At 44.3% G+C, this 18250-nt stretch overlaps 1 protein-coding gene across 1 annotated transcript in view; it reads left to right on the top strand.

Annotated features, from left to right (window-relative positions):
• Window positions 1–13533: 13533 nt before the first annotated feature.
• LOC122925765 (stimulated by retinoic acid gene 6 protein-like) overlaps window positions 13534–18250 on the top strand; it is a 33057-nt gene continuing 28340 nt past the window's right edge. The window contains exon 1 of the mRNA XM_044277114.1: window positions 13534–13600. Within this exon, the coding sequence (XP_044133049.1) occupies window positions 13575–13600 (26 nt within the window). The 5' untranslated portion in view covers window positions 13534–13574. The remainder of the gene's footprint in view (window positions 13601–18250) is intronic.

The raw sequence follows: 18250 nt of genomic DNA on the forward strand, positions 1-18250 counted from the left end.
GTGGCAATTAAGTTTCCTGTTGTTTTTTTTTTTTTTTTTTTTTTTTTTTTTTTTTTGTTTTTTTATAAATCACTGCCATTTATATAGCAGCATGCTCTGGGTGATCTTTAGTATTTGTGGCAAACTATTGAAGTAGGAGTCAGCGTATGTTCCATAGGATATGTGGCTGATGGTATAAATGTATTATAGCATGAAATTGTGTTTAAGCTGTTTTGGAGTCTATTTGCATCCGGTCACATGTCCTCTCAATAATTTGCATATACACTGCTTGTCCAAAAAAAATATATATATGATTCTCAATGGGGTTAAGGTCTGGACTCTGTGGTGGCCAATCCATGTGTGAAAATGATGTCTCATGCTCCCTGAACCACGCTTTCACAATTTGAGCCTGATGAATCCTGGCATTGTCATCTTGGAATATGCCCGTGCCATCAGGGAAGAAGAAAAATCCATTGATGGAATAACCTGGTCATTCAGTAGGTTCAGGTAGTCAGCTGACCTCATTCTTGGAGCACATACTGTTGCTGAACCTAGACCTGACCAACTGCAGCAACCCCAGATCATAGCACTGCCCCCACAGGCTTGTACAGTAGGCACTAGGCATGATGGGTTCATCACTTCATGTCACGGTGGGGACTGGGGGAAACCCCCCACCGTACAATGTAAAGAGATGAAGGGTAGCTGCTAGGCCAGTATGCCGGAATAAGGGAGCAGGTCACCTCCTCAAGCATCCCTAAATCTGGCCCTGTTCTCCTAACTGTATGAGCCGGCCCATACGCTGGAACCTTAGAACCATTAAATCCCTGAATTTCCCTGAGGTTAGGAGACAGGGACCAGAGACAACCAGGTTCATCCAAGTTACGGATGAACCAGAGTCTCCACAGGCGTAGCAACAAAAGGAAAAGAAGAGACATTCACAGCAAGAGGATCAGCAGGTAAGAACAACAAGACAACTCACTTACCTGCCGAAGCCTCCACAACTGGAACCCGTACATCAGTACAGGAGCCCGAACACACAGCAGGTCACAGTACAAACAACCCACACAGGAATGCAGCATACCAACTCTGCCAGAGCCCCCCATGCTCACACAGTGCATGGCAGCCACCAAACATTTAAGTGATCGCCGATCATGATCATTCAGGATTTTTTTTCCCCGCCACATTTCTTCCTCGAATACGATGGGTCCCCACTGTCCTTCCAGTTTTTAATAATGCGTTGGACAGTTCTTAACCCAATTTTAGTAGTTTCTGCAATATCCGTAGATGTTTTCTCTGCTTGATGCATGCCAATGATTTGACCCTTTTCCAACAGACTAATAACTTTTCCACGACCACAAGATGTGTCTTTCGACATGGTTGTTTAAGAAATGAGAAGCAACTCATTGCACCAGTTGGCGTTAAATAACTTATTGCCAGCTGAAAGATAATAGCCCATGCAGTAATTATCCAATTGCTTAGTTAAATCCAGGTGGCGACTTTCACACTAGCGTTTTTGCTGGATCCGGCAGGGCTCAGCAAAAACACTTCCGTTACTGATAATACAACCGTTAACGTGGTTGTATTATCTTTAACATTGCCAAGACGGATCCGTCATGAAGTCCAAGTCAATGGGGATGATTGTGTCAAAGTTAAACTGATCCGTCCCCATTGACTTGCATTGTGGGTCATGACTTGCTCCGCATCCCATGATGGAAGGAAAACCGCAGCATGCTCTCCGGTATGGGAACGCAACCAAATGGAACGGAATGCATTTTGGTGCATTCCATTCTGTTCAGTTACGTTTTGTCCCCATTGACAATGAATGGGGACAAAACAGAAGCATTTTTCACCGGCATTGAGACCCTATGACTGATCTCAATACCAGAAAATAGAAATGCTAGTGTGAAAATAGCCTAAGCTGATAGTCTTCCTGCTGTAACATTTCTGTTGTGTTCAGCACTGTGAGCCAACCATGTATGCAAAACGCCGTACATGTACGGCAGGGGAAGCTGTGCCAGACTGGTTGCAGTGTTCGCCAGCGAACACATGCGGGCTGCCATCTTTAGTAAGGTTGACTCACCGGTCCAGCGATGCACAGGTAAGCCCTTACCTGTGCCGGGAGCCAGTCTGAAATCAAACGCAGTCACCGGGAGCAGGTAGTTCCGAGAACAGCCTGATGAAGGCCCCTGGCGGCTGTTCTCGGAATTGCCTGCTCCCCGTGACTCTGATTTCAGACCGGCTCCCGGCACAGGTAAGGGGTTTACCTGTGCATCGCCGGACAGGTGAGTCAACCTTACTAAAGACTGCACCCTGCACTGTATTCCACCGTACATGCACGGCAGGCTGATCGGGCGGGTGCAGGAGCTGCGCCCGCCAAATCACTGCAGGTGCCCGGCAGTCCCTGATAACCGGGCCCCTGCTGTATCTGCCGGCATTGCTGTAAACAGATTAACCCCTTCTATGCCGAGGTCAGCACTGACTGCGACATAGAAGGGGTTTGCTGCGGGTTAGGGAGCCCATCAGGTCCCCGCGCTGCTGTGGCGGGGACCCTATGTGTGACAAGGCAGCCTGATGCTGTGCAGAGACTGCCTAATGCCTTGCACGACATCGGGACCTGCCTTCTATAGGTGGAGAGGAGATCCAGCCTCAGGCTGGGTCTCCTAGGCAACCTGTTAGTGTATTAGGCTACATGAACATTGTTTTTTTCTGTTCAGTTTTTTTTTTTGCAGATAGGATGCGGACCCATTCATTTCAATGGGTCCGCAAAAAATTCGGACAGCACACCGTGTGCTGTCCGCATCAGTATGCCTGTTCCATAGCACCGCAAAAAAATAGAACATTTCCTATTCTTGTCCATTATTACAATGGATCCACAAAGAAAAACGGATGGCATACGGATGTCATCCTTTTTTTTGCGCAACGCAAAACACATATGGTCGTGTGCATGTAGCCTTACTCAGTGTAATACACTAACAGGCAATGCATTACAATATAGTTGTGTTGTAATGCATTGCAGAGGGGATTAGACCAACACAAAAGTTGAAGTCCCAGAGTGGGACAGAAATAAAGTTTAAAAAAAAAAAGGGTTTTTTAATTAAAAAAAAATATAGTTTCAAGTAAAAAAAGAAAAAAACCGCCTCTTTCCCCAGATTTTATAATAAAAAAATAGAAAAAAAAATGAAAAAAAACACACATATTAGGTATCGACGCGTCCGTAATGACCGGCTCTATAAATATATCACATGATCCTCCCCGCTCAATAAACACCATAAAAATAAATAAATACTATGTAAAAAAAGCCATTTTTGTCACCTTACGTCACAAAAAGTGCAACACCAAGTGATCAAAAAGGTGTATGTCCCACAAAATGGTACCCATAAAACAGTCACCTCATCCCCCCAAAAATGAGCCTCTACATAAGAAAATCGCTCAGAAAATAAAAAAAAATTATAGCTCTCAGAACATGAAGACATTAAAACAATTTCTTTGTTTCAAAACGTAGACATATTAGGTATTGCCGCGTCCGTAACAACATGCTCTATAAAAATATCACATGACCTAACCCCTCAGCTGAACACTGTAAAACAAAATTAAATAAAAACTGCCAAAAAAAGCCATTTTTTGTCACCTAGCATCTATCACGGCCATGGCTATGACCGTGACTCTTCAACCGCATGCGATGGTCAGCGGTTTGGTTTTGTTGTCAATCACAGGTGAGGGCAGTGGTATTTGCCTCACCTGTGGTTGCCGCTGACAACTTATGTATGTGGCAGCTTTCCTGCTGTGCATGCGGTTGCACCTAGCAACCTCTATGTTAGGTGTGTGTATTGTGTTCACTGTGTTGTATGTCTGTGTGCACTTTGTGTAGTGTGTTGTGTGCACTGACACTTTTCCTGCACTGTGGTTGCCCGTGGCAACGTTTGGCTGTCTGTACATGTGGTAGCAGTGTCCCGGCCTCCGGGCTATCTCCCAGGACACAGTTGCCACCCATGTCGTTGCCAGCGGCAACAACCACAGTGTGTGCCTACTGTTGGACACTTTCCCTTTTATGTGTATTTCCCTTCTGTGGTGCTGGAAGGGTTAACTCCCTTCCCAGTGTGTGCGTGATGTCACTGAGTGTGTCCGACTGTGGGGTATGGCTTCTTGGCCTATATAGCCTTGGTGTTTGGCATGGCTCAGGAGGTTGCTTCAGTCATGCTTGGCTGGAGCAGCCTCCTGTGCATATTACCTGCCAGTGGGAGCCACCCCTGTGGTCATAAAGATATTGTCCTTATGTTTATGTCTTGCTGTGTGTGATGTTGTATGTTATGTTCTGTTGGGACCTTCTTATGTGTTTTGGTGCAGCTTACGGTTCTGGTATCACGATCGGCGTAACTGTCACATACGTGACACGGAGGGAGGAAAAGAGGGAGGCCCTGCCCTAGTGAGAGGGAAGGTGGTGACCCCTAACTCACCTTGCGACTGGCGCCTGGCTGCCCTGTCGTCCCTAGACGGGTTCCTCACCCGTACGCCGATCACGTGCCTAAAACCCTGGCTTTCCCTAGGATGAGCCCTAGATAGTGAACAGGGCGGTGGGAACACTAGTCCGCACCACTAGCTCTAAAGGAAAACACCAAGGGGAGGACAGACAATACAAACTAAACATATAATCCCAGGAGGGCAACAACAGGAGACAACAAAAGCCCAACAGGGATCCGGAGGGTAGCACTCTGGAACAACAACCAGATTCTCAGCTCCAGTGGGTCAGCATAGATGTCCAGGCAGGAAGCTCTATAACTGGCAACAAGAGAAGTGTGAGAGGAGAATATAAGGAGTTTGGGAGTGGCAGACAAGAAACAGCTGAGGAGGAGAAGCTACGGATCCCTGAGTGAGACAAAAAGGATAGCAAGGCAAACACAGAAAACAAACACTAAGAAACACCGTGATCTTTAGACATAGAGCGCGCAGCCACCCGCTGCGACTTCCTGACCCCGGGTATAACGGAGTCAGACGTGGCTCTTGACACCCTCGTGACAGTACCCCCCCTTTCACGAGGGGCCTCCGGACACTCAGGACCAGGTCTCTCCGGATGAGAGACATGGAAAGCCTGAATCAACCTGTTGGCGTTTACCTCTGACGCTGGAACCCACATTCTTTCCTCGGGACCGTAACCCCTCCAATGCACCAGATACTGAAGAGAGCGGCGGACCCGACGAGAATCAACAATTCTGGATATTTGAAACTCCAGATTACCATCCACAACAACAGGAGGAGGTGGCAGTGGTGATGGTTCTAGAGGTGGAACATACTTCTTGAGCAGCGACTTATGGAAGACGTTATGGATCTTAAAAGTCTGAGGTAGCTCCAGGCGAAAAGCCACAGGGTTAATGACGGCTACAATTTTATAAGGACCAATGAACCTAGGACCCAGTTTCCAAGAGGGAACCTTCAACTTAATATTCCTAGTAGACAACCACACATAGTCATTCACTCCTAGGTCCGGACCTGGCGACCGTTTCTTATCGGCCATGCATTTGTATTTACCACTCATATTTTTCAAGTTAGCTTGCACCTTCTGCCATACCGATGAAAGAGATGAAGAAAACCGTTCCTCTTCGGGAACCCCAGAAGACCCCCCCTCTTTGAAAGTACAAAATTGGGGATGAAAACCGTATGCACCAAGAAATGGTGACTTGCCAGTGGATTCCTGACGGCGATTATTTATGGCAAACTCGGCTAACGGTAAATATGATGACCACACCTCTTGGTTTTCAGACGCAAAACACCTTAAATATGTTTCTAGGTTTTGGTTGGTACGCTCAGTCTGTCCATTCGACTGAGGATGGAAAGCTGAGGAAAAGGATAAGTGTACCCCTAAACGGGTACAAAAAGCTTTCCAAAACTTAGAAATAAACTGGGTTCCCCGATCCGAAACCACATCGGAAGGGACCCCGTGAAGCTTCACGATTTCACTGATAAACACCTGAGCAAGAGTCTTAGCATTAGGAAGTGCGGGTAGCGCAATAAAGTGTACCATTTTGCTAAACCTGTCTACTACTACCAAGATAACTGTTTTACCCGCAGACAAAGGTAAGTCAGTGATGAAATCCATTGATAGATGTGTCCATGGTCTATTGGGGATGAAAAGTGGCAATAAAGACCCTGCTGGACGTGTATGAGAGACTTTCGCGCGTGCACAAGTAGAACAAGTAGACACGAAATCTATTACATCCTGACGCAACCTTGGCCACCAAAAACGACGAGACAATAGCTCCAAGGTTGCTTTACTACCCGGGTGCCCAGCAAGTGCCGAATTATGATGTTCCTTCAATAACTCAAGACGCAGGTTTAACGGTACAAACAATTTCTCTGAGGGGCAAGAGGCCGGGGCGTCCCCCTGGGCCTCTAACACCTTTCCCTCTAGAACAGAGTGTACAGCAGAGACAACCACTCCTCTTTGTAAAATAGGTACCGGATCTCTAACATTACCCCCTCCAGGGAAACTACGAGACAATGCGTCTGCCTTGGTATTTTTTGCCCCAGGACGATAGGTGATTACAAAGTTAAATCTGGTAAAGAATAGCGACCACCTAGCTTGTCTAGGGGTGAGACGCTTAGCCGATTCTAGGTACAGAAGGTTTTTGTGATCCGTAATTACCGTGACGGGGTGGATTGCTCCCTCTAAGAAGTGACGCCACTCTTCAAACGCCAGTTTAATCGCCAACAGTTCCCTATTTCCAATATCATAGTTCTTTTCTGCTGCAGATAATTTTTTGGAAAAGAAAGCGCAAGGACGCCATTTGCCAGGAGACGGACCCTGAGACAATACAGCCCCCACTCCCACCTCCGACGCATCAACTTCAACAATAAAAGGCTGGGAGACATCAGGTTGAATTAGGACAGGTGCCGAGGTAAATCTCTCTTTTAGAGAGGAAAATGCAATTTTAGCGGCGTCAGACCATTTAGAAAAATCAGTCCCCTTCCTAGTCATGTCAGTAAGGGGTTTAACGATCACTGAATAATTTTTAATAAACTTTCTGTAGAAATTTGCGAAACCCAAAAACCGTTGTAGAGCTTTAAGGTTCTCAGGAAGATCCCAATCTAAAATTGCCTGGACCTTCCCAGGATCCATACGGAAACCTGAAGCAGATAATAGATATCCCAGGAATTGTATTTCCTGAACGGCGAAGACACATTTTTCAATTTTCGCATATAATTTATTCGTCCGTAGGACCTGCAGTACTTGCCTGACATGTACTTCATGTGTTTTCAGATCAGCCGAATAAATTAAGATATCATCTAGGTATATGACTACAAACCTGCCGATGAGATGACTAAAAATATCATTAACGAAATGTTGGAAGACAGCAGGGGCATTGGTCAGACCGAAAGGCATGACTAAATTTTCGTAATGCCCCTCAGGGGTGTTAAAAGCTGTCTTCCACTCATCCCCTTCCTTGATACGAATCAGATTGTAGGCCCCCCTAAGATCAAGTTTGGAGAACCACCTAGCACCCGCAATCTGATTAAAAAGGTCAGGAATGAGAGGAAGAGGGTATGGGTCTCGGACGGTTATCCGGTTTAGCTCACGGAAATCTAGGCAAGGACGCAGGCCCCCATCTTTCTTTTTAACAAAGAAAAACCCTGCAGCCACGGGTGAAGAAGAGGGTCTGATGTGTCCCTTGGCCAGACTCTCGGAGATATAATCTTTCATGGCTTGTCTCTCGGGACCCGAAAGATTATACAACCTGGACTTGGGTAATTTTGCACCGGGAATCAGGTTAACCGGGCAATCATAAGGACGATGAGGTGGTAGCCTTCTGACAACCCTTTTCAGAAAAAACGTCCTCAAAGTCCGAAATAAATGTAGGTAGGGAAGCTATGGAGGCGATTAAGCAATTGTTATTTAAGCAATTCTCTCTGCAATGCTCACTCCACTCCAATATCTCCCTGGCCTGCCAATCCACCACTGGATTGTGCGCTACCAACCAGGGAAGACCCAATACCACAGGAGAGGGAAGGCCCTCCAGAACGTAACATGAAAGACGCTCCTTATGGTGGTCCCCTACCCGAAGATGTAAGTTATGGACAACGTGAGTGAGGTTTCTCTGAGACAGAGGAGCAGAGTCAATAGCGAATATGGGAATGGGTCTCTGCAGCGTACAGAGAGACAAACCCATAGTGCGGGCAAAATGGGCATCTATCAAATTTACCCCTGCACCACTGTCTAGAAAAAAAGAAATAGACTCCTGTCTTATCACCAAAAACAATAACCGCTGGCAACACAAATTGAGATGTTCGTATGGAGGAAACGTATACCCCCCGGCTGACATCCTCCGCACAGCCTGGGGTTAGTAGTTTTCCGACGGTCTTTTGTTTTTGGGAAAAGGAGGGACAGACATTAATGAAATGACCCTTCCCCCCACAGAAAAAACAAGCCCCCCACCTACGGCGAACCTCAGGAGGACGGACCTGACGAGAAGTTCCTCCTAGCTGCATAGGCTCATCCAAGTCAGTACAGACTAACTGCTGCTTGGGAGAGGTTACCGATTGCTCAGGAATTTTCGATCTCTCCCTAAGACGTCTATCTATCCTGATAGAGAGGGACATAACAGCATCAAGGGAAAGGGGGGTCTCATACAGCGCCAGCGCATCCTTAACCCTTTCAGATAACCCAGAGCAGAACTGACTCCTGAGAGCCGGGTCGTTCCACTGAGTATCCGTAGCCCACCTGCGGAACTCTGAGCAATATTCCTCTGCTAGCCGATCTCCCTGTAGGAGTCTCCGTAACTTCGACTCAGCCAGGGCGACACGGTCAGGGTCATCATATATGAGACCCAAAGCCCCAAAAAATCCCTCCACTGACCGGAGAGCCTGGGAACCAGGGGGTAACGAGAACGCCCAGGATTGCGGGTCCCCCTGAAGCAGGGAAATAACAATCCCCACCCGCTGTTCTTCATTACCTGAGGAGTAAGGGCGCAGCTTAAAATATAATTTGCAGGCCTCACGGAACAACACAAATTTGTCCCTTCCCCCAGAGAATCTGTCAGGAAGAACAACCTTGGGTTCTGTAACAACCTGGTTACCCATAGCAACCGCTGGGCTTACGGTCTGCTGCATTTGCTGCTGCTGTTGGAGGACAGACGCCTTCAATCCTGCCACCTCCAAAGACAGGCCTTGAAGCTGTTTTGCCAAAGCAGCAATAGGATCCATATTGGATTCTAAGTAGAGAAAAAAAAAATTATATATATATATATATATATATATTTTTTTTTTTTCTTTTTTTCTCAAAAAAAAAATAAGGGCCAGTTATAATATCACGATCGGCGTAACTGTCACATACGTGACACGGAGGGAGGAAAAGAGGGAGGCCCTGCCCTAGTGAGAGGGAAGGTGGTGACCCCTAACTCACCTTGCGACTGGCGCCTGGCTGCCCTGTCGTCCCTAGACGGGTTCCTCACCCGTACGCCGATCACGTGCCTAAAACCCTGGCTTTCCCTAGGATGAGCCCTAGATAGTGAACAGGGCGGTGGGAACACTAGTCCGCACCACTAGCTCTAAAGGAAAACACCAAGGGGAGGACAGACAATACAAACTAAACATATAATCCCAGGAGGGCAACAACAGGAGACAACAAAAGCCCAACAGGGATCCGGAGGGTAGCACTCTGGAACAACAACCAGATTCTCAGCTCCAGTGGGTCAGCATAGATGTCCAGGCAGGAAGCTCTATAACTGGCAACAAGAGAAGTGTGAGAGGAGAATATAAGGAGTTTGGGAGTGGCAGACAAGAAACAGCTGAGGAGGAGAAGCTACGGATCCCTGAGTGAGACAAAAAGGATAGCAAGGCAAACACAGAAAACAAACACTAAGAAACACCGTGATCTTTAGACATAGAGCGCGCAGCCACCCGCTGCGACTTCCTGACCCCGGGTATAACGGAGTCAGACGTGGCTCTTGACACCCTCGTGACATCTGGATTCCTGTTTGCGCAGGGATCTAGTCAGCAAGGCTGTGGCAGGTTGGTGGAACTATTAGTTCGCCTGCCATACCCGTAAAGCTGTTTGTGTTCCCTTTATCCCTTTATTTGGCCATGGAGACTCCTGCTCCTCCGTAACTAGGAGGAGTAGGTCGTCTTACCCAGCTCCTAGCTCAGGGATCTGCGGAGGGTAAGTCAGGGCTCTGAGGTTCCTGCGCATGGGTCCTCCTACCTTAAAAGTCGGCCCATGCAGGTAGGAGTTAGGGTCAGGTTAGGGATGCTTGAGGAGGTGACCTGCTCCCTATCCTGTTCTCATGGCCGAGTAGCCACAACATCATCTGGCACCACACGGCTGAGGGTTTCCCCCATCCTCAGCCGTGACAGCATCACATAAAGTGCAACACCAAGCAATCAAAAAGGCGTATGCCTCCCAAAATAGTACCAATCAAACAGTCACCTCAGCCCACAAAAAAATGAGACCTTAACTAAGACAATCGGTCAAAAAAATAATAATAAAAAGCTATGGCTCTCAGACTATGGAGACACTAAAACATTATTTTTGGGGGTTTACAAAATGCTATTATTGTGTAAAACATAAATATATAAGAAAAAGTATACATATTAGGTATTACCACGTCCATAACGATCTGCTGCATAAAAATATCACATGCCCTAACCCCTCAGGTGAACGCTTTAAAAATAAATAAATAAAAACTAAACAACCAATAAGTGCTAAAACAACCAATTTTTTTGTCACCTTGCCCCAAAAAATCATGTACCCAAAAATGGTAACAAATAAAAACTTCAACTCTTCCTGCAATAAACAAGCCCCTATACAAGACGATCGGCAGAAAAATAAAAATAATATGGAGTTCAGAAAATGGAGACACAAAAACATAAAGCATTTTTGGGAAAAAAAATTATGTAAAACTGAAACAAAGAAAGAAAGTAAACCTATTTGATATCATTGCATCCGTAACAACCTGCACTATAAAAAATAGCACAATCTACCCTGTCAGATGAATGTTGTAAAAAATAAAAACTGTGCCAAAACAGCCATTTTTTTATTACCTTGCCTCACAAAAAACGTAATATAGAGCAATTAAAAATCATATGTACCCCAAAATAGTACCAATAAAGCCAGCACCTTCTACTCTAGTTTCCAAAATTGGGTCACTTTTTGGGAGTTTCTACTGTAAGGGTGCATCAGGGGGGCTTCAAATGAGACATGGCATCTAAATACCAGTTCAGCAAAATCTGCCTTCTAAAAACCATATGGCGTTCCTTTCCTTCTGCACCCTGCCGTGTGCCCTTACATCAGTTTACGACCACATGTGGGGTGTTTAGTTAAACTGCAGAACCAGGGTAATAAATATTACGTTTTGTTTGGTTGCTACCCCTTGATGTGTTAAAGAAAAAAATGGATTAAAATGGAAAAATCTGCCAAAAAAGTGAAATTTAGAAATGTAATCTCCATTTTCCTTTAATTCTTGTGGAACACCTAAAGGGTTAACAAAGTTTGTAAAATCACTTTTGAGTAACTTGAGGGTTGTAGTTTCTACAATGGGGTCATTTACTGGGGGTTTACACTATGTAAGCCCCACAAAGTAACTTCAGACCTGAACTGGTCCTTTAAAAGGTGGGTTTTGAAAATTTTGTAAAACATTTTAAGAATTGCTTATAAAATTCTAAGTCTTCTAATGTTCCAAAAAAATTAAATCACATTTACAGAATGATCCAAAGATGAATTAGACATATGGGGAATGTTAAGTAATAAATATTTTATGAGGTATCACTTTCCATTTAAAAAGCAGAGAAATATAAATTTTTAAAATTGCAAATTTTTGGTAAATTGGGGATTTTTTCATAAATAAAGGTGAAATATATTGACTCAAATTTATGACTATCATGATGTACAATGTGTCACGAGAAAACAATCTCTGAATGTCTTGGATATGAAAAAGCGTTCCAAAGTTATTACCACATAAAGTGACACATGTCACATTTGTCAAAATCAGTCTGGTCCTTATGGTGAAAAATGGCCCTGTCCTTAAGGGGTTAAAAAGCAAATAAATTGCAAAATCATTATAATAACTTTTATTTCCACAAATGCACTGGAAATATTACACATTCAATTCCAGTCAATACAATAGCAAAATGTATCCAGTTTGCGTTACTCCTTTACAGAAAGTAAAGAAAAAGGAATATTAGGCAAAAAAATAGCATTTTTCTTTTTAAATAAAATCAAAAATGTAATGTATAAGCTGAAAAAATGTTTGACTTCACTTTGAATTACTGAACTAACATTTAGTGGCATAACCATTGTTTCTGAGAACTGCTTGACATCTGTGTTCTGGCACCTCAGAAGAAGTGCTCCTGTCCAGAACGATTGGACTACGTTCCACAGTTGTTCTGCGTTTTTAATTTTGCCTTATAAACTGCATTTTTTATGTCAGGCCACAAGTTCTCTATGGGTTTGAGGTCGGGGGATTGGGCTGGCCACTCCATTATCTCAATCCTGTTTGTCTGTAACTAATGGTGGATGAACGTTTCTGCAAACGCTCATTCCCGACAATCTGCCCATCTAAAGGTTCAGCCGATCACACAGTGAACGAGTGAAACGCTCGTTCATCGGGTGAAACCATTAGAGCAGGCAAGTAAATTATCGTTTCTAGGCAGCAGATCATGCTGTGTAAAAATAGTGTAGCTGTGTGAGGACGAGCGATAGCTTGTCCTCATACTGTTGAGGTGATCGCTGCATGTAAATGCAGAGCTTCATCCCCACTGGATGAGCAGCCAGTTGTTGGGAAGGAACACTTCCTTCCCGATAATTGGCTGCTCCTCTGCACGTGTAAATCCACCTTAAAATGTTATTTACTTACTGGTGTGTTTTGGGTCATTGTCGTGTTGAACTGCCCATTTCAAGAACATTCGGCATAGGGCATCATGATCTCCCTAAGTATTTTGATATATTCAAACTTATCCATGATCCCATATATGCAATAAATAGGCCCAACAGGGTGGTATGAGAAACATCCCCATATCATGATTTTTGTACCATCGCGATTTTTATTCTTTATAGTGTACTATGGCTTGAATTCAGTGCTCAGGGGTTGTCTGACATACTGTCCCCCCCCCCCCCCAAAAAAAAAATCATTGTTTGCTACAAAAACCCGTGTGAACCCACCCTTTTGATATTTCTTAGGCCTCATGCACACGACAGTGTTTTTTCAATGTCAGTGATTTGGCTTTAGTGGTCTGTGTCCGATTTTGCTTCAGTTGTGTTTCCTTGTGTCTTCCTTTTTTTTTGTTTGACGGGGAAAAAAAGGAAGGTTAATGAAAAGTGTAATTTTATTGCACCAAGGTCTTGTAGAAAGAAAAAAACAGACACGGACGACATACCATTTGTGCATCCGTTTTTTTTGACGGACCCATTAACTTGAATGGGTCCGTCCTCCATTTTCCCTTGTTACGGCATATGTAATGAGTGTCACCCGGTGTGGGCACGTTTTAACAAATCATTCTGGAAATGTTTCCTTTCCGGCTGATAACACATTCCCTCTCTTACTTTTCACCTGGATGAAAGTATATTGCAGGCACACCTTATGACCCATTAGTGCAGCAGCAGCCGGAGACCCATGGAGTCTGTTCCTGCCTATGAAAGGTGAGACGAGCTCATTGAATGACAATGTCATTGTGATGGAACCTGCAGATATTACATTTACTATAAATATGTTTTCTTGAGTAAGAACTTCAGGAACATGCCATAGTGTGCTTCATATGCCCTCAAAGCTGGACCGTCTTACGGAAGATACATGTCCTTATTCCATGTGTTCAGCATTAATCACAGAACATACTGAGATATTATGTGGCCTACGTTAGCAATTTGTTAGCACTTTTTGCTGTCTTGTTAGATCCAGCCCTGAAGATGACATGCTTCCTTGTATTATATAAAAAGTGCCAACACTTTATTGATGTATTATTTTATGCTGGATTTAGGGTGCTGCCACAGGTTGAGGTTTTTCCTACAGTTTTTGAAGCCAGAACAAAGTAGTTTCTGCACTTAATACTTTCTCTCCTCTTTTGGTCCACTTCTGGTTTTGGCTTTAAAAACTGCATAAAAAATGTGACCGTCTGGCAGAACCCATAGGATAGTGACCACACAGTAAATTCCATGCAGTTAGATTGTGATTCTGTTACATGTTCTTATTGGGGCAGATTTACTAATGCTATATAGATGGTGCAAACTAAGTGGCTCAACCTGGATGATAAATTTGATGCACGTCATTTTCTTGTATAAAGAGAAGTTATACGACTATTCAAAATACCTTGAAAACGATACAGAAAGTACTTGCCAATAGTGCAGTGTGTAGCATTTTCTTTCCATCATATATGATAGAATCTCCTTACAGTGGCTCCTGATAGAAATCTGAGCAAAGCCTAAGCGTGGCATCTGCCTAAGGGCTCATGCACACGAATGTATGGGTTCCTTTTTTCCGTATTGCGGACTGCATATGCGGATCCACAATAAACGGGCACCGTTCCGTGTGCCTTCCGCATCACGGATGCGGACCCATTCACTTTAATGGGTCCGCAAATCCGGAGATGTGGAACGGACCCCACGGAAGCACTATGGAGTGCTTCTGTGGGGTTCCTTTCCCTACTTCCGTTCCACAAAAAGATAGAACATGTCCGGAACGGAGGGATGCAGACCCGTTCAAGTTGAATGGGTCTGGATCCGTCCCGGAGGCTTCACGAACGTTCTCCGTGCATTGGGGACCGCAAATTGTGGCCCCAATGCACGGAACGGAACACATATATTCGTGTGCATGAGCCCTATCTCATATATGGACAGCACCTCTTCTGTTATACCTAATCATTTCATGTCTTAGGAAGACCTGGGATCTAATTTGATACTGTGGGAAAGACACATTGCTGCTTTTATATGCACTCATTTTTAAACGCTCTCCCCCAGTAGGATGCACAGAATACTAATGATCAGTCACATACATGTTCATTCCTCCATTATATATCATAGTGCCATGGGTGTAACTATAGCTGTAGCAGCCAAAGCAATACTTTTGGGGTTCATAGAATAACATAGTCCGCTTACTGTAGGTGCAAAATGTGCAGCGTGATGCAGGGGCATGTACGAGTGTGTGGTCAGATGGTAGTAGTAGTTCTCATGGTTCCAATGTTCCTGGGCTTGTGCAGTGATTGGAAGGGTGCTCTGTTCTTCCCTTCAGGGCACACTTTGATTCTGGGGTTCTTCTGCTTGATAGTAGTTGAGGTGCCCTTGATGTTGAAAGTTTTGAGGTGCAAGTCAGAGTCCAAGTTCTTGACGCCAAAATACATTCTTTTGCATTTTGCAGTGTACCGCTACTCTGTAGTGAGACGTTGCAAATGTCCTTCATGTTCACGAAGTTTGATGGCTTTGTTTGTCTAGCTCTACAATGTGGATCCTTTGTGTAGAACAGGGAGCGGCAACCTCCCACACTCCAGCTGTTCAGAAACTACAACTCCTTTCATTCACTTCTATGGGAGTTAGAAGACCAGTTGATCATGTTTGCATGCTGGGAGTTGTAGTTTCACAGCATCTGGAGTGCCGAAGGTTGCTGATCCCTGGTTTAGAAGATCTTATATATCAGGGATGCTCAACCTGCGGCCCTCCAGCTGTTGCAAAACTACAACTCCCAGCATGCCTGGACAGCATACAGCCCACAGCAGGGCATGGTGAGAGTTGAAGTTATATATGACATAGATTCTACCCTTTAGAGTCATGTTAAAGTCATATGTTAGTCTACTTTCACACTGCCGTTTTGGTTTACCGTTGGTGAGATCCGTTCAGGGCTCTCACAAGCGGTCGAAAACGGATCAGTTTTGCCCTAATGCATTCTGAATGGAAAAGGATCTGCTCAGAATGCATCAGTTTGCCTCTGTTCTGTCTCTATTCCACTTTGGAGGCGTCCGTCTGACGAAACGGAGCCAAATGGATCCGTTCTGACACACAATGTAAGTCAAGGGGGACGTATCCGTTTTCTATGACACAATCTGGCACAATAGAAAATGGATCCGTCCTCCATTGACTTTCAATGGTGTTCAAGATGGATCCGTCTTCGCTATGTTAAAGATAATACAAACGGATCAGTTCTGAACGGATGCAGACAGTTTTATTATCTGAATATAGCCAAGATTTCTATTGTGTCATAAAAAAACTGATCTGTCCCCATTGACCTACATTGTGTGTCAGGACGGATCCGTTTGGCTCCGTTTCGTCAGACGGACACCAAAACTGCAAGCAGCGTTTAGGTGTCTGCATCCAGAGTGGAACGGAGACGGAACGGAGGCAAACTGATGCATTCTGAGTGATCCTTTTCCATTCAGAATGCATTGGGGCTAAACTGATCCGTTTTGGACCGCTTGTGAGAGCCCTGAAACGGATCTGACAAACGGAAACCAAAACGCCAGTGTGAAAGTAGCCTTACTTGTAGACGTCTTGTCCATAATTTCTAATTTTTCATACACAGGAAAGATTTCTATTCCGTTTTCTGCAAAACACTGTGATACATTAATTTCACATTATGAAGCATGGATGGTGTAATTTATTGCCTTTACTAATATTCTTCTAAATATGTTCAATGTTCTCAACCATGGATGTCTAAAATTTGTATAAAAATGATTGCTGCTTTCTCATTCTCTATGGTATTAAAACAGTTAAGATACGGTAGATTGCCATGCAGATAAACAACCAGAAAAGCCATAAAAGCAGTCGCTGCGTCATGTGGGTGTCGTTACTAGAAACCCATTCTTTTTTCTCTAGCATGAACTTTTATGTAAAGTTAATTACCCTGTTTACTAGCAATATCCTGCATTAAAGCCCATCAGAAGACGTTCTCTCTGTAAATTGTAGGACAGTGGCGGATTTCTGTTGCACGCTTGTGTGGGCAATAATGAATGTATGAGGAGAACTGATGGGAGGCAATGTTCTTGTCTGAACATAATACAGTAAGATGGTTACACTATGGAAGAGTAGTATTAAGTGTACAAATAAATATCCAGAGACTTCACTACTAGAGGTGAGTAAACAGGTCTCCCAGTTGTAAGATTTACATAAAAATCAATAGGCAAAGGTAGGAGTTGCCCAGATTTGCCTGTAGCGAGTCACACACATGGCAAGTGCAACCATTTACTAGTTTTAGTTCTCTTGTGCAAAAGTTAGAGGACCTATTACCACTAATAACGTGTCTGTTTTAGTAAATGCTCGTTTTCCCCATACAATAAGAACTCTGGATCACCTTTTCTCATCACTTTGTGTTATCCCGTGCCTTTGATATTTCTGCTGGAAATGTAAAATTAAACTGGTTATCATTCCTTTATGAAATGGGCACAGTCTGGTCCTGTTACCAGAAGTAGTTACACAACCACAACTCGTAATACCCAGTTGTCAAGTTAATTATAGGTTTCTAGGAGGAATAACAGTGGAACAATGCAATGCAAAGTTCCAAGAAAAGGTGCTCCAAATGGAACTTCATATGTGTATTTATAATGAGGATATATGTAAGTCATTTCAATATTAGAGTGAAAGAATACGTGTATTGGGAAAAACTGTACAATTGGAAGTAGGCTCTAGTTCCCTGTTGGGCCGACTCTAGTCCTGGATAGAAGATTAGATATGGTTGGACATGGAGGCATACAGGTTCTGTATGGTATCCTGCAGCACATTTGCCCACAGATGTTACAGCTGGAGCTGTAGATCCTGCACACTCATAGATTGCTGAAGCAATTGCTTGATTGGTGATAAATATGGTGACTGGGCAGCCAAGAAAGTGTTGCAATGAGGTGGAGACTTTCCTGGGATAAACCCTTACTGAAAAATGCCACTTGGAAGCCCTGCCAGGAGAGACAACACATGTGGCTGCAGGATGTCCTGCACATATTGATGATCTGTTAGTGCCCCTCATATCATTACTATGGATGACCCACTGTCGTATGAGATGGCTCCCCAGATCAGCAAACCAGCAGTTGGGGCAGTGTGTCGCTCCACAGCAAAGGCAGGATTGAAGCGCTCACCATGAGACTTTCATACTAATACCTGACTGTCGTTGGATCCCAAACAGAACCTGGATTCATTGCTAAAGAGGATAGCAGTCCAGGATTCATGTTCATGACACCGCGGCAAAGATGGCTGTCAACAGCAGGACACGAATGGGCTCTGTGACACCAAGTTTCGTTCCACTAAGCACCTGGAAATGGTCCAGGCAGAGACAGGGGTGTGTAATGAAGATGCCACCTGTGTCTAGATGGTGAACAATGA

This window comes from Bufo gargarizans, chromosome 2 (genome assembly GCF_014858855.1).
Source record: "Bufo gargarizans isolate SCDJY-AF-19 chromosome 2, ASM1485885v1, whole genome shotgun sequence".
NCBI lineage: Eukaryota > Metazoa > Chordata > Amphibia > Anura > Bufonidae > Bufo > Bufo gargarizans.